This window comes from Rhineura floridana, chromosome 7 (genome assembly GCF_030035675.1).
Source record: "Rhineura floridana isolate rRhiFlo1 chromosome 7, rRhiFlo1.hap2, whole genome shotgun sequence".
NCBI lineage: Eukaryota > Metazoa > Chordata > Lepidosauria > Squamata > Rhineuridae > Rhineura > Rhineura floridana.
In genome coordinates this window covers 110394657-110411771 of record NC_084486.1, presented here as the reverse complement: position 1 = coordinate 110411771, position 17115 = coordinate 110394657, and the positions used below count along the sequence as shown (strand labels likewise).

Genomic DNA, 17115 nt, shown 5'->3' with positions numbered 1-17115 from the left:
AGTTGGCTCTCCCTGCCCTTGGCTCTGACCCCACCTACTGTTAGGCTTCCTACCTTCCACCCCAACAATCTGAATGGGCAGCAGCCACCACTGGTGCACATTCCTATCCCTTCACACACTGTAGTAAAGGGCTGCATTCTATCAGTGAGTTTTATGTATTCTTAAATGTCTGTCTGTCTGTCTGTCTGTCTATCTATCTGTCTGTCTGTCTGTCTGTCTGTCTATCTATCTGTCTGTCTATCTGTCTGTCTGTCTATCTGTCTATCTATCTATCTGTCTGTCTATCTGTCTATCTATCTATCTGTCTATCTATCTATCTATCTATCTATCTATCTATCTATCTATCTATCTATCTATCTATCTATCTATCTATCTATCTATCTATCTATCTATCTATCTATCTATCTATCTATCTATCTATCTATCTATCTATCTATCTATCTATCTATCCAGGGCTAGTGCCAAAGGGCAGTCAGGATGGGCCCTGGCTGAGTGCCCTGTGGCCCACAGGGGACCCTGAAGGGTCCCCCTCATTAGGGTGGGGGAGTAGTGCTCCCTGCTGCGATCCGCAGCAGACTCCCTGCCATGGATTGCAGGGAGGGAGCTTCCAGGCTGCCCGCCTGTTCACTCGCTCCACCTACCTCTCTCTCTCTCCTGTCTTCTGCTGCTGTGTGTGCTGTGTGCCCAGCATGCTGCACTTGCTGCATGCTAAGATGCTGGTGGAGGCTTCTTTAAGGGGCTGATGCCCCTACTGCATCAGCCTACCATGTGTGTGCGCGTACACATAGTGTACCATGCATGTATGCCATCGACCAAGATGGCAGTGGGGACATCAGCCCCTTAGAGAAGCCTCCACTGCCATCTTGGTTGATGGTAGCCCTGCGCACACAGCGTGCGCAACAGCAGGAGACAAGTGAGAGGTAGGTGGAACAGGCAGGAGCCATGCACCCAGGGCAAGCTGGTGCCCAAGGGCCCAGTCATGCCTGGCGCTGGCCCTCTTGTCTGTCTGTCTGTGTTGTCTATCACATTTATATCCCACCTTTCTTCCAAGGAGCTCAGGGTGTCATATGTGGTTCTCCCCTCCCTATTTTATCCTTACAACCCTGTGAAGTAGATTAGGCTGAGAGATAGTGACTGCCTCATGGTCATGCAGTACAGCTCTTCTGCACGCTGTGTATCATGTTAACTTGCAGAGACCCATAGGACTGTGCTCCAGTAAAAGTAGTCTGTTATGAACACTTAACTTATAGCTGGAATTTGCTATGGACAATATAGCAGTGGTTGTTGTTTGCTTCCTGGTGTCAATAGATTATTGCCTTTAACCATAATAGCAGGACAATTTGGCCTTGAGTAACACTGCCATTGAGTTATCCTGTCATTTCCCTCCTCACAACAGACTGAGCTATGACAGCAGGTGCAGTAAGCTGATCCTGGTATCTTGTCTGCAATGCTTTTTGCATTAACTGATCCAGAGAAAGAGGGTGTTACTTCCTGAAAACCAGGCTTGAGTACAGATTTGGAATGAAGCTTCAGTTTAGGAATGATGTGCTTCCACTAGTGCCCCCTCCCATTCTATTATTTAGCTATAAGATAGACTTGTCTGAGGACATGTTTTTAGTGCTTATTTTAACAATATCAAAATCCTGTGGACATGCCATCACACTGAAGTCCAATAGGTTTAAAATGGGACTGACTGATATGATCATCAATGCTTTGTCATCTGCTCTAGCTCCTAATTCATTTCCAGGGTCAGTTCAAAGTGCTGGTACTATCCTTTAAAGCCCTAAACATCTTGAGGCCGGCTTACCTGAAGGATTGTCTCCTTCCATATATACCTGCTCAGAGCCCTAATGCCAGTTTCAGAGTCCCTTCTCAAGATGCACCCACCAAATGAGATGAGGTGGCTGGCCACTAGGGAGAGGGTCTTTTCAGTGGTACCAATTGTGGGTGTTTTATAGAATTATAGAATAGTGGAGTTGGAAAGGGCCTACAAGGCCATAGAGTCCAACCCCCTGCTCAATGCAGGAATCCAAATCAAAGCATTCCCAACAGATGGCTGTCCAGCTGCCTCTTGAATGCCTTCAGTGTCGGAGAGCCCGCTACCTCTCTAGGTAATTGGTTCCATTGTCGTATGGCTCTAACAGTTAGGAAGTTTTTCCTGATGTCCAGTCGAAATCTGGCTTCCTGCAACTTGAGCCCATTATTCCGTGTCCTGCACTCTGGGATGATCGAGAAGAGATCCAGGCCCTCCTCTGTGTGACAGCCTTTCATGTACTTGAAGAGTGGGTGCTCCTCCCCAGAGATGCTCACCAAGCATCTCTTGTGGTCTTTGCTACACCAGGTGAAGACTGCATGGCTTTAACTTTTATTTGTGAACCACTAAGAAAACTTCTTTTGTTAACAGGTGGTATAGAGATGTTGTAAGTAAATAATATTAAATAAGTATCTCTTTAAGGATCATTCATGTCCACTGCAGTGTTTCTAGTGATATCTAAACAGATGTTGTGAGTAACATTGCCCTTCTGTCTCTGGATGCTGGATCAGATGGGCTTTTGGCCCGATCCAGCACAGCTCTTACGTTCTCTCTCCTTAATGGATGGGTGCAGCTTCATGGCAGAACAGTGGAGTATCATTTGTTATATATAAAGCAATTATTTATATAGCAGTTTTCAAATGCTCCAAGAGTTTAACATAAGTTTTCATATTGTAATCCTTTCCACAGCCTTGAAATGTAGATCAGTATTATTCACACTGCAGATGTGAGAGGGAGCTGAGGGAAAGTGAGTGGCTAACAGAGCAATCCAAATGCTGGGGAGCCAGCGGAGGAGGAGCCTGCGGAAAGCTCTGTGGGATACTCCTCCTGCTCAGAAGCCACCATATCAGCTGAATGCTGGCTCCATTGGGAGCTACACACATGAGCTGGCTGGGAAGAGCCAGCTCCCATGAACAGGATTCTTTGGGAGTAAGCACTCCCTGTAGGCCATAATGGAAATAATTTTACTGTGCCAGCCTTTTGGCCAGAGGAGTTTCCAGGTGGAGCAGAACCAGGGGAAGGGCTCTGAACACGAGGAGAACCTTGCGTCCCTCCCACAGCTCCTCCACCACAACATCCCCAGAACACCCCATTTTCGGGGCTTCCACTGGCTTCCGCTGGTCCTCCATCCACCAGACTGGCTGTCCCCGGCACCGCCAGCAGGTTCCTGGTGGCCCCACAGCTCAGGATCTGCGCCATTCAACTCACCCCAGCCTGGCGGAAAGATGAGTTGGATTGTATCCTAAGTACCTAAGGTGACCCAGTGTGGGCCAAAACCGATATGGTATTAAATACATGAAAGAGTGTATTTAACATACTTCCCCCCCCTTTTATCAATAGATGTTAATGGTCCACAGGACAGGATCAGAGCTGTAGCACATGGGAAGAGGGCTTCATTCTTTCTCCCTACATTGCAGTCCCACTGGAAACTCCCCCAGTGCTGCTGTTAGGTGCCAGTGGAAGCTTCCGTCTCTCTTAAAGCTAATAACAGCTTCCAGAGGGGGATTTTATTAGTGGAATTATGGCTTGGGGTAAAAGATCAACTTCCCCTTGCCACATGACATGAACCAAATACTGCTAGCCATCCCTCCGAGGTTTCTATTATGAAAATAAAATAAAAAACATACCTTTTAAATATATTCATATATTTGATGTCATGTCTATTTTCTTTGAACTCAAGCTCATGGCCAATGGGCGATTCAAATAGAGAACCTCCTAATTTGTAGCTCAGGCTCTTAACCACTATATCACACCAGACATGTGGCTTTAGCTTCGATTCTTAGAAACATTGGCTAGGGCCTCAGAAAACTTCCACATGCCAAAGGGGCTTTGAGCTTGAGTTTTTCAAACAGCATTTTGCTGTGCTACTTGACAAGCCTCTTTTGGAACTGGGGGTAAGTTTTGAAACCAAATTGTGATACCAAATGGGAGTCTGCTCTTAAAAGGGAAATAGGAGCCCTACTATGCATGTTCAGGCCATAATTAAAGGAGTGATTAGATCCTAGCCATTTTTGGAGAAAGTAAAATATATAATCAGGAAGCTGCCTTATGCGATCAGATTGTTTGCCCATCCTATGCTAGTATTATTTACACTGAATGGCTACAGCAGTTCAGGACGGAAAGAGGATTTACCCATCACCCACCAGGCATCACTGGATCCTTTTCTGTTTTTAACTAGAGATCCTAGGGATTGAATCTGGAAATTTCTGCATGCAGAGTATGTGATATACGAGTGAACAATGGGCCATCCCTGTAAAGAAGATGATTTCTTGTATTGAACTAGTTGTAATTGCTTAAAACATGCAGCCTTTTAACCCTTATGAGATTTATTTCAGGCACAAATGTTTTGAGCATCAACAAAAACATTCATATCCATTTGTGTTTGTTGATGAATTAAATTACTGGAAAAAAATATGTTGGCCACATACTGATATCAAAGTATCTAGCTGGACAGCTAAACTTCTTATGTAGGAAATATACATGAAAAACATGTGAGTTCTTGAGCCATAATAATAGAAAGTACCTTAAATGATCATTTACATAAGCTCTTTAACTGTAGGAGAGCCTGCTAATTATTTCCAACATATTTCATCTGAAGCATAATTTTAAAAATATGCATGTGAAGCTGAGTCATTTGTATGCTTTCTTTATCAGTAAATCAAGAAGCAGAAAAAGAATGTGGAATATGATTTTAGGCTGATACGTGCAGCGAGACAAGAGTCCTGACTATTGAAAATCAAACAGTGAAGGCTTGAACTCAAATGCGTTGACATGAATTGCATCCACAATGTCTTCTTCAGAATGGATTAAATTTATTATCACAACTGTGTGGTAAGTTTTATATCCTATCTCTATTAGTCCAATGAAATATTTCTTTTCAGATTAGAAGATGGGGTGGTAGGTGATCAATTGACAACTTGACCATGTGGTTGGTGTTTAAAAAGGCTCCTGTGCTGCACTTCCTCCATAATACTTGCTGGATGCTGGCATATGTAATAATTCAATATATGTACACAAATATATAAAGGCCAGCTTTTATGGATAAAGAGACAAAGTCCCCATCCCCATGTTTTAGTTCTTATTCACCAAGAATAACTCATTCTTTGTGCCCCTCAGTGTCCCAGTGTCATTTCTCCTTGCTGAGCTTGCTCACATCCAGCATCCAGATTTTATAGGCTGGGAGAGGCTTATCCTAGTGCTGTACAAAAGGGATGAGGAACCTTGTCCAGGGGCCAAATATGGCCCTTTTTGCTATACCCAGACTATGCCCCCTCCCCAGGCCACATCCTTTACTGTCCTTTTCCTTGACCTCTTTAAATGTGTTTGCCAGGCTTGTGATAATGCCTCTTGCTTGCCTGGATAGAAAATGGAGAGGTGTGCAAAAACCTCTAGTTCTTGCATGGCTGGAATGTAGTCTACTGTGCAAAGATAAGAGTCACATCCATTTCCCACACACAGAGACAGACTTTGTCCCCACCCACCACTTGCAAATAGCCCTTGGGCTAAGAACAGTTCTCCACTCCTGCTATACAGTGGCCAGGTCTGGAAGGCATTTCTACCTGTCAAGGGCATGTTCCTAGACAGTCTTTCTTTCCCTCTTCCACTGCTCATACATGGCTTGGAGACTAGAGAAAAGGTAGTGAGAGCAGTTGGGAGTCTTTTCAGAGAAAGAGTTTTCCATGGAGCGTCTTGCTTTTCTTGTTTATCCTGGGCATCCTGGGCTCTATGTAAGCAGAAAAAAGAGTTCAACTGTGAAAGGTGAAGTAGCCTCTGTGAATCCAGTAATGCACAGGGTCACATGTGTTTGGAATGACTTCCTTTCTGTCTCCACACTGTCTTCCTGTTACCAGGACAATTTTAAAAAGTTTAATTGTGGCAATACCATAGAGACTTTTAAATGTATTTTTAGAGATTTATTTTTATTGAATGGTATGGGTCAAATGGTTTGGGAACCTGTGGCCCTCCAGATGTTGTAGGACTACAGCTCCCATCATCCCTCACTATTGGATGTGCGAGCTGGAGGCGATGGGATTTGGAGTCCAACAATATCTGGATACACACAGGTTCCACTCTCCTAGGACAGAGGAAATTGTAAGCATTTCAGCAGTTAAGTAGCAAACAGGAAAGTCCCATTACATTAGCAGAACTCTGCTTGTGCTTCTCTGCATACAAGCATACAGAATTTTCAACAGAAATTAGGTGATGGAACAGTAAAGGAAGAAAGAGTACATAAATTCTCACCAAGCCTCCTCTCCGTGAGACCAAGGTTGTTGACTGCATGTACTGGAGGCTGGGCCCAAAGGGCAGTCTAGGGATTCTGTTCTTGTACTGTCCACCCCGCTGCACGACAGACTTCCTGGCCGAGGTACTGGAGGTGGTCTCAGATGTGCGTGCGCAGTCCCCAAACTTGTTAGTATTGGGAGACTTTAATATACATCCTCACAGGGGTGCCTTGGGACTTTGTTGATACCATGGCTTCCTGGGAGCTGCACCTTATTCCAACGGGGCCCACCCATGTAGCTGGTCGTGCACTCGACCTTGTGTTTGTCTCGGGAGAGGAGGGGAGTGATCTGAAAATTGGTGGTACATCCATCACCCCCGTGTCATGGTCAGATCACTACTTGGTGAGGGTGGACTTCTTGGTGCCACAAACCCTCCGTGGGGGTGGAGGACCCATTAGGATGATCCGCCCCAGACATCTGATGGATCCAGATGGATTCCTGAATGTGCTTGGGGATTCTTTGGAGCATGCACACGGGCACTCGGTTGAGTCCCCCTAGTGGAGGGGTGGAATGCTGCAATCACCAGGGCATTAGACCGGGTGGCTCTGAAACTCCCTCTCCCCCTGAATAGAGCTCAGACGGCACCGTGGTATACTCCACGGTTGCGAACTCTGAGGCGGGAGGTGAGATGGCTAGAGTGCTGGTGGCAGAAATATCGCTCTGATGACGATCGGACATGGGTCAGAGCGGCTGCGGCAGCCTACCATGTGGCGATGAGGGCAGCAAAAAAGGATTTTTATGCTGCCTCTATTGCGTCTGCAGAGTGCTGTCCCAGGAGACTGTTCCAAGTGGTTTGGAGCCTGGTCGGTCCAGTTGCCCCGGAACCGATGGAACATGCTAAGGCCTCCTGTGATGAGTTTGCAAAGCACTTTACAGAGAAAATCGATCGTATTAAGAGTGCTATTCCGTGTGCTGTGGACACAGTGAGCGAGCCAGAGGCAGCCAGTGGTGCTCCGGTGGTGTGGGATCGGTTCCAGCTTCTTCCTTCTGATGAAGTGGACAAGGTGCTTTCAGACTTAAAGCCAACCACTTGCTTACTCGACCCTTGCCCATTGTGGCTCATTATGAGCTGCAAGGACAGACTGGGCGAGGGGATCAAGATGGTGGTAAATACGTCCCTGGAAGAGGGAGTAATGCCATCAGCTCTTGAGGCAGTAATAAAACCAATTCTAAAGAAGCCCTCCTTGGATCTCCAAGATCTGAACAACATTCGCCCAGTCTCAAATCTGCCATTCCTGGGCAAGGCGGTGACGAAGCAGTTGCAAGTGCATTTGGAGGAAGCGGATTATCTGGATCCATTTCAATTAGGCTTCAGGCCTGGACATGGGACTGAAACGGCCTTGGTCGCCTTGGTGGATGATATGAGGAGGGCGTTGGATAGGGGCAAATGCACCTACCTTGTCCTCCTGGATCTCCAGCGGCTTTTGATACCGTTGACCACGGTATCCTTCTGGACCGCCTGAAGAGGTTAGGCATAGGAGGCACTGTATTGCAGTGGTTCCGTTCCTTCCTCTCTGGTAGGTACCAGAGAGTGGCATTGGGGGATGAGGTTTCAGATCTTTGGCCTCTCACTTGTGGGGTGCCACAGGGCTCCATCCTCTCCCCAATGCTGTTCAACGTCTATATAAAGCCTCTGGGGGCTATCATCAGAAGATTTGGGCTGCGGTGTCACCAGTATGCGGATGACACGCAGCTCTATCTCTCATTCAAATCTTCACTGAGGTTGGCTGTAGAAACCCTGTCCAAGTGCCTGGAGTCGGTGAGTGGCTGGATGGGAAGGAATAAGCTGAAGCTGAACCCTGACAAAACCGAGGTACTGTTTGTGGGAGACAAGGGAAGGTTGGGGGATGTTGACCTGGTGCTCAATGGGGTACAATTGCCCCTGAAAGACCAGGTCCGCAGCCTGGGGGTCATTCTTGACTCCCAGCTGTCCATGGAGGCTCAGGTCTCGGCTGTGAGCCAGGCGGCGCTGTATCAACTCCATCTGATACGGAGGCTGCGCCCCTACCTTCCCAACCATCTGCTTCCATCTGTGGTACATGCCCTGGTCTCCTCTCGCCTAGACTACTGTAATGCGTTCTACATGGGGTTACCCTTGAAAATGGTCCGGAAACTGCAACTGGTACAGAATGTGGCGGTTCGCCTGATTAAAAGCAGCCGCCGGCGAAATCACATCACTCCAGTGCTGAAGGAGTTGCACTGGTTACTGGTTGTTTTCTGGGCCCAATTCAAGGTGTTGGTTCTGATCTTTAAAACCCTATACGGTTTCGGCCCAGTCTATCTGAAGGAGCGCCTCCAACATCATCAGGGATGCTGCTCAACAAGATCAGCCTCAAAAGGCCGCCTCTCTATCCCACCAGTTAAAACAGCTAGACTGGGTGAGAACTAGGAAGAGGGCTTTTTCAATTGTGCCCTGCACTTTGTGGAATTCCCTCCCAAATGATCTCCACCATGCCCCCTCCAAGATGAGCTTCCGCCGGGCCTTGAAGACCTGGCTCTTCAGGCAGGCTTTTGGGGTGGGTTAGGTTTTATTATTATTGTTGAGATTTTTAATGTTTTAATGTATTTGTATGTTTTTATTTTGTACGTCGCCCAGAATGGCTGGACAGCCAGCCAGATGGGCAACTAATAAATTTAATAAATAAAATAAATAAATGCTATATATGACAGAAACATCTCACTTTTTGTGGGTAGAACAAAGGATAAGTAAAGACAAGGCTGCACTCTCTTGACTTTGCACCTGCAGCTCACATAGTGGAAGCTGTAAACAATGGAGTTAATCTGCCCCTCCATTGCTGTCCAGAGTATATGAGTAGTACAGGTAAAGTGTGGTGCTATTTGTGAATGAATGTTATCACAAGCAAATTATGGAATTTATTAAATTATACAAGGGATGCTACACATCATGAAATAGCAGCCAAACATTTGCCCTGGGAATTTTGGAGTTTTAAAAGTGCTTATTTTCCCCCTCTGCTTTTTAGATTCCTTTGTATTTTAGTCAATTGAGGTTAACTTGGATTTTTTTATCTACTAGGTGGCTGATAATAATTGTTTTTCCACTCCAACCTGTTTATGGGGTAAGTTATATGAATCAAAGTTTCCCACTTTTATTCTCTTGCTGTTTCCATCTGTTTCAGATATATTTATATGTTCCCACAGAGATTTTTCTTCTTCAAAAAAGAAGCTTTAAAATTTTTTGGACCATGTTGGACCAGTAAAATCAAACAAAAACATTAACTACTTTGTTACATTTCAAGACACCAACTATGAAATAAATAAACCCACAATTACTGTAAATCTTAAGGCTGTAGGCTTGGACAGATTTGTAGAGCCTGCAGTTCTATACATACTTACTGGTAAACTGATATTTCTAAGTAGACATTAATAGAATTTTGCTATAAAGTTATAATTGCAAATTTAAAAATGCATATTTAATTATCAACTAAAAGACTGGCCTCATTATACAGAGTAGAATCTGTTTTAAATTCTGCATATTTGTATTCTGTGTACATAGTATTGTTTTAATATACTGCATTATGTTCGATTATAGAAAATATCTGTTGATTGAGAGAACACAGTGCTGATGGTTTTAGGTGTCTAAAAATTCTCAATTAAATTTGAAAACCTAAAAATGGTAGTATACTGTCTACTTCAAAAAGTCAATTAAAGTAATATAGTCTGTTTTAAAGAGCAGTAACAACAGTGATTTTCAAGCTATTTGTATTCAGGAAGACCTTTCCCACCAATTGCTGAGGAATACCTGCACATCTACCATGAACCCCAGCACATCTCAGGACATTCTGGGGCATTTTATAGGGCACATACTCAGTTCATACAGTCCTCTCTGCCTTTTTTTCCAACAGAAATAGCAGGCGCAGGGCAGATATTTACTGGTCTGGATTGGGCTCTTCACGCTTACAATTTAACTTTAAAAAGCACTTTCCCCCATATGCTAATTACATGAATGCCATCACATCTGGTTTGGCCCTTAATAATTGAGAACAAGGTGTCTTTGAGGGAAGATTACAAACTTTACATTACAAACTTTCTTACTGAGGAACCCAAGATGGCTCCACAGAATGTAGTTTGAAAACCACTGGTTTAAGCAAATAGTGGTAGATTTCATTGAAAACTGTAAGCTATTTTATGATAAAGTGTCATGAATTCTTGTTTTGTCTGTTTCTGCATTTTAATCTTCAGTGCAAGGCTAACTACTGAAAAATAAACACTTTCCCTGGAATGATAAAGAAATAGTTTTGTTTGGGGGGAAAATTAATACTTTTGATATTGCCACAGAAACATGATTTTAACAAGCAAGAGAGACTAATTAAATATAGATTCATATTCCCATGGGAACCCTGTCTCGAGATATAAAAAAGAGACAGGGAAGGGAGAAGTGCTAGAGAATGCAATTTGTATGTGTGAAGGTCAAGAACACAAAATGTTTTGGAAATGTTTTAGATAAGGAAAAAACTGGGTTGGTTCATTTTATCAGAGAACTGAATTCCAATGAAATCCTGAAATTTGAACCTGCTTGTTATTAGAGAGAGAATTGAACTCACAAAAGGGTTGTGGGTAGTGTCATTAGGGGTGCATCCAGTTGTCTCCCTCCACTCACAGAAGGATCTTTGATCCAGCAGAGGCTAACTTGAAAGAAAGGGGAGGGAATTATCTCTTCCCTGTTCAGCCTCCTGTGTCCTCCCCCGCCAAATATCCACTAGCACATTGGGGAACCCTTTAGAACAGCATAGGGTATGACACAGGAGGCTGCAGGAGAACTTGCACCATCCATCTTCAATTCTTGGAAGTCTTCACTGGAGCAAAAGCTTCTCGTAAGCAGAGGGAGATACGGGGATACAACCCATATAGTATAGTTAAGAGATAGCATTGGACTTGGTTGAATCTCTTGTGGAGTCAGGAGGTTCCCTGTTGCTGTCATGCTTCCGTGACAGAAAGGAAGTTAAAGTTAAAGCACAATACATCATATACTTTCAACACTCATTTATCATTGTAGCATAACTGTTCTAGGAATATCAGGCTTGGGGGACCTTTTCCGGCCACTGGTAGGTGTGGCTGTGTTTTGAAGCCTCAACTTTGAAGTCAGGCTTTGAAAAGGCAGTGTGGGGCTGTGTGAAAGCCTTTTTGTGAACAGCCCTGTGCTCCTCTTTAAACAGCCAAAACTTGGAGGTTCAAAGATCAATATGGAGCAGTTTACAAAACAGATTTTTCCCTCCATTTTAACAGTGGTTTCAATGGAAACCATTTCCCCTTCTTGATGTGAGTGCAGCTGTTGATTGTTCCTTTGAAGCCCTGCTCTTATATACCTCACACCCGATGTCAGGTGCTGCTTTGCAGCCTCAGTGGGGACACCTGGTGGGCCAAATCTGTTCTGTGGGCCAAAATTTCCCCACCCCTGGGGTGAATGATAACATAGTAAAGTTTGAGCTCAAGATTGCTATATGAAGTTGTGAATTATTGAACATGATCCTACTATTTATTTATATTTCTTAAACTTGTGTCTTGCCTTTCTCCACCACGACCATGGAACACAAGGCAGTATACATTTGATTCCCAGGCAGTCTCCTATTAGGGATGGGGCAGAAATTTGATTTAGTTCACATTTGAAGATGAACTTGCCTAATTTGCACTTTCCAAAACAATATATATACTGAAACACACCGATCCTTCAAAATTTACACTTCTCTGAATTTTGCAGTGCAGTCCTCCAGCCAAGTAATGTGTATAACAATGCATGGACTAGGGTCACTTAAATGCCTGTGTTAGTGAAAATAACATACAAAAATGCATTGTAGGGGAAGTTGCATTGCAAAAATGTGTGCATTAGACAAAACTGTATACAAAAATGTGTACATTAGGGAAAATGTGCACTAAAATGGTGGGGAAGACCTTTTTTTAAGGCAAAATGTTTTGGAAATGTGGAGTACTGAATTTCAGAATGAAAAAGTTAGAAAATGAGAGAAACCGAAATTGATAGATTTCCCATCTCTATTGCCTATCTAGGTACTTGCGAGACTTGAGACTTGGTTAGCTTCTGTAAGGTGGTGGCTTAATGTGCTTTCAGACTATACCTTGTTTGTTAAAACAGTCTGTCTTAAAGAGAAGGTGAACCACAATGATGCCAAGCTATTTATACAGGCTGATAATTCAACACAGGAGTAAGTTCACTCCAGCCCCACAATGCAATCTATAATGTCCATACTACTTTAATGTTATCCCACATTATCTGCTTCAAACCATTGATGTCCTCCTTAAACTCATGCTAATACAACATTCCTTTCCCAGTGGCATGTCGGTATCATCACCTGTCTATAAAAGGGCTACATTTCATGTTGATAATCATCCTAAAGGTAGCAGTTCTGTAAGCATATATCCTTAAATAAGTATTCTAGGAATTTGTGGGGGCAAGGATTCCTGTAAGTTTTTAATAGGTGAAATTGCCAACAGAAAGGTTTACTTTTATGGAGATTCAGTGAAGAAAGAATTTTTTCCCTCTTGTGTAGCTGTTAAAGGCACAGGATTCCTGCTTGGCGAAAATATTGGAAATCCTATTCTGTACTCTGTGTATTCACCTTTTGTTTAAGGTCAGGAATTCCACAGATACCTGGGAATATGTTCTCCATTCTTGATAAGACATTGGAGTACAGCTTCAACTCAGAATATTCTGGAGCTCCAAAAAATCTAAAATCATATAATATCCTCCTATCTTGTCCGTTTATCAGAACCATTGTGAATACTTGATTTTGGGATGGTTACTTACTGCCAGAAGCTTGGAAGATTACTTTTAAAAAGTAAGAAATTACAGTTACAGTTACATGGCCCAAAAAGTAGTAATTACCGTTATAATTACAACTGCTCTGAAAGTAACTGATTACTTTACTTTTTTCTCAAATCACTACAGTTACATTTCAGTTTTTTTTAAAAAAATGCCTACAAGGTGATGGCCTTGGCTGCTGCACATCTAAGTAGCCTAAAACAACATTAAAAATAAACACACACATATAGAGTTAGTAGAATAATTCTTTTTATCCATAAGATAGCAATGGTGAACTCTCCATTGGTAAGGAAGGCGGGGAAGGAGGCAGAGACCACTACTCAGATCTTTGCACGTCAAACCAAGTGTAACCCCCCGACTGAGCCAGCAAGCATAATCTCTCCCACTTCTCCACCTCCCAGACCCTGCCCTGCCACCAACTAAGGGACACTCACCCAAACAAACATTTTCCCCTGAGATGCAAAAAAGTTAAAATACTGCAAATGCAGCACAGTAGCCAGACAGGGTGGTGGAGGTCACTTTGTGCACCAAAACATGTTGTCATCTTTCACCTCTACAGTTCTTTATCTCCATTCTGCTGCTGCCTCCTCCTTTATTCATGTTCTTGCCCTACAGCTCTTTTTTCCCTCCACTCCATTTTTTAAAACAATTGTTTTCTCCACTACACCCTGTCTTACTTTCCACCTCCTCCCTGGTTATCTCCTACCCACCTATAGACCATGATGATAATGAAAGTTAAAGAGGAAAGCAGAAAAGCAGGACTACAGCTGAACATCAAGAAGACTAAAATAATGACAGCAGAAGATTTATGTAACTTTAAAGTTGACAATGAGGACATTGTACTTGTCAAGGATTATCAATACCTCGGCACAGTTATTAACCAAAATGGAGACAATAAAGAAATCAGAAGAAGGCTAGGACTGGGGAGGGCAGCTATGAGAGAAGTAGAAAAGGTCCTCAAATGCAAAGATGTATCACTGAACACTAAAGTCAGGATCATTCAGACCATGGTATTCCCAATCTCTATGTATGGATGTGAAAGTTGGAAAGTGAAAAAAGCTGATTAAGAGAAAAATCAACTCATTTGAAATGTGGTGTTGGAGGAGAGCTTTGTGCATACCATGGACTGCGAAAAAGACAACCATTATAACCAAGTGACTTCCTGGAGCTATTATTGCAAATGAATAGTCTGAATGCCAGCACTCCCCCTAGGCTCCTAGATCTGAGGCTTTGATTTGTAAGTTTGACAGTTTGATTTAACATCAGTCCACAAAAGTACCAAACATCCAGATAAAAGCTGGCTGCAGGATCCCCAGTTCCAGTGTCACTTAATGGTCCTCGATAATTCATTTGAAATCTGCTATATTAATGAAGCATTATTGCCGGATACCCCAATATCACCACACTAGGGTTGCCAGGCTCAGGGCCTGAGACTGATCCTGTATCTTTAGGAGAAAAGAAAGTCAGCCAAGTGCAGGTGTTTTTGCAACCCTGTAATGGGAAAAACCACAAGGTGGAATTCTCCCTTCCTCCTGCACAACTTTTAAAGATACAGAAGACCTCTTGGTTGCCAGGCCCGGCCTCCAAGAGGTCTTCTGTATCTTTAAAAGTTGTGCAGTGGGAAGGGAGAATTCCACCTTGTGGTTTTTCCCATTACAGTGTTGTAAGAACACCTGCACTTGGCTGACTTTCTCTTCTAAAGATACAGGATCAGTCTCAGGCCCTGAACCTGGCACCTTACACCACACACATATGCAAAGGCAACTCCAGATACATAGCCCAACCACCTCTTTCAGAGTCCGTCTACTACCTCAACACTTTCAGTAAGCTAGGAGCCTCCAGACAGAGAGCTCATATCTCAGTAGCAGACGATATGTGTTTCATGTGCTGAGGTCCTAAGTTCAATCCCTGACAGTTAAGAGGATCTCAGATGACAAAGCTAGCAAAAGCCCTTGGTCTGAGCGGCTGCCAGTCAGAGACAGTAATATTGGGCTAGATGAGCCACTATGCTGGTTCAGTATAAAGCAACCTTGTATGTTCAGAAAACATGTTCAACTTGAGGCATCTCCTTTCAAATCCACAGAACTTTCCAAACATGATATACACACTCTCCCCTATGAAGAATTCAATACCTGACAGAACTTCCTGGGTTTTTAGGACCCAAACAAAACATCCATAATTCCTCCTTCAATCAGAACCTGGAGAACTAACAGTCTACCCTATTCATGTTTACTCAGAAGCAAGCCTCATTCCCGAGCCATCTGTCCTTGACCATTTGTGGGGAAGAAAGCAAATATTTCACCAGGGAGCAGGAGGGTTTTTTGGGGGGAGGGGGGTCCAGAGTTCTATAACAAGAGCATTAAGTTCAATTGGACTTGCTTCCAAAGAAGTGTACTTATTATTCCAGTTACTATGCAGCCCAATCCTATGTATTTTTAGCCAGATCAATGCAACTTAGTCCCCTGTATGTGTTTAGGCCTGTGCACTAAGTACTGCGAACCAATCCTATGCATTCTAATTTTTTTTATGCTCAGAACTAATCCACCAAATTGACCCCCATATCCAATTTTAGATGGTAAGCTCCTCCAGGCAGGCACATGTCCTGTGCCTTAATATGCAGTGTTGCTACCTAAAAAATAATAATGCTCACCAGTGAAGTGTGCATAACAGAGAGAGGGGGTGGGGGGGTGGCAGGACAAATGAGTGAGTGAGCGAGCGGGGGGCATGTGGGGGAAAAGGGGGGCAGCAGGATGAGTGAGCAAAAAGGGGGGCAGGGGCGAGAGAGCAGGGATGGGGGGCAGAGCGAATGAGCAAGCAGGGAGGGCAGGTGGGGGGAGACAGCGGGGGTGGGGCAGGGTGAGTGAGTGATTGAGACAGTGGGGAGGGCAGGCAGGGAGAGAGCGGGGGCAGGGCGATTGAGTGATTGAGTCAGCAGGGAGGGCAGGCAGGGGGAGAGCAGGGTGGGGGGTAACACATACATACACCATCGTCACTCACCTCCATTCTGCTGCTGCCTTCTCTGTCATCCTTGCCCTGGCTTTCTCCTCCACTGTCCACTTTTTCTCTCTCTGGTGCTCCACGACCCCCTGCCTCTTCACCACCTCCCTTGTGCTTCCTAACACAGAGCACGAGGGAAGAGTGAGGCTGCACAGAAGCCCAGTGTGAAGCACATGTCTTCTGTCCACCAATCACAGGAACAGAAGACTTCCGCTTGCTCCCCCCCAAGTAATGTCCAAACGTAACACCGGAAATATTATGATTGCTGCTAAAAAGTAGGGAAATTACTAGTCATTCTATTACTAGTAAAATGTAATGATGTTACCAACTTGTTCCTTAAAAAAGTAATAAATTACAAGTAACTCGTTATTTCTAACGAGTTACTTCCAAGTTCGGCTTACTACGTTTCTCTAAGTAAGCATGTTTAGGGTGTTTTTTTAAATGATGTTAATAATTATTTTGTTTTAATTATGATATCCTTTTCAAGCTTCAGTGTTGGTTCTAAAAACTGTTTCTTGGGCAACAGGAGAAGTTCTGAAAACAAATCACTTGATAAGTGAATTTGGTATTCAAAATGGTTGAAGCCAAAGGCCATATTTACCAGAAACTTTCCCTATGCAAGTTGTGCTATGGGATCTGTGCAGCTGCACAGTTACTGGTGGATTGTTCACAAGTGCTGCAGCCCAATAGCTATTTAGTCTGGAACAAGTGTCAGGGCCAGGCCAAGGACAGCTGTCTGATATGAGCCAGGAACCATAAGGTGAGCCAGCAGTCAAGCGTCAGACAGAAGAACAGCCAAGAATAAAGGAATATGCCTGAATTTAGGAAGACCTTTGTTGCTCAATAAATCCTCATATAACTCCTTCCTGCCTAGGAGGATCCAGTAGCCAGCCTGAGTGAGCAGAGACAGTCCAGAGCCTGAGAGTACTTCACTGAGAAGTTGCCATCTGCAGTTCAGTGGCTCACCAAATGGGGCAGCCATTATAGATCCTGACAAACAGTCCAGAAAT

General features: G+C 43.9%; 1 protein-coding gene across 4 annotated transcripts in view; it reads left to right on the top strand.

Annotated features, from left to right (window-relative positions):
- The window catches only part of COL4A4 (collagen type IV alpha 4 chain), a 192770-nt gene that overhangs the window by 2810 nt on the left and 172845 nt on the right, over window positions 1–17115 (top strand). For 3 of the 4 annotated variants that reach the window (XM_061636823.1, XM_061636821.1, XM_061636824.1), the window contains exons 2-3: window positions 4688–4864; window positions 9350–9392. In XM_061636823.1, coding sequence (XP_061492807.1) covers window positions 4821–4864; window positions 9350–9392 — 87 coding nt within the window. In that variant the 5' untranslated portion in view covers window positions 4688–4820. Of the gene's footprint in view, window positions 1–2273; window positions 2342–4687; window positions 4865–9349; window positions 9393–17115 lie in introns of those variants that run through there. The other variant, XM_061636822.1, reaches the window with a different exon arrangement.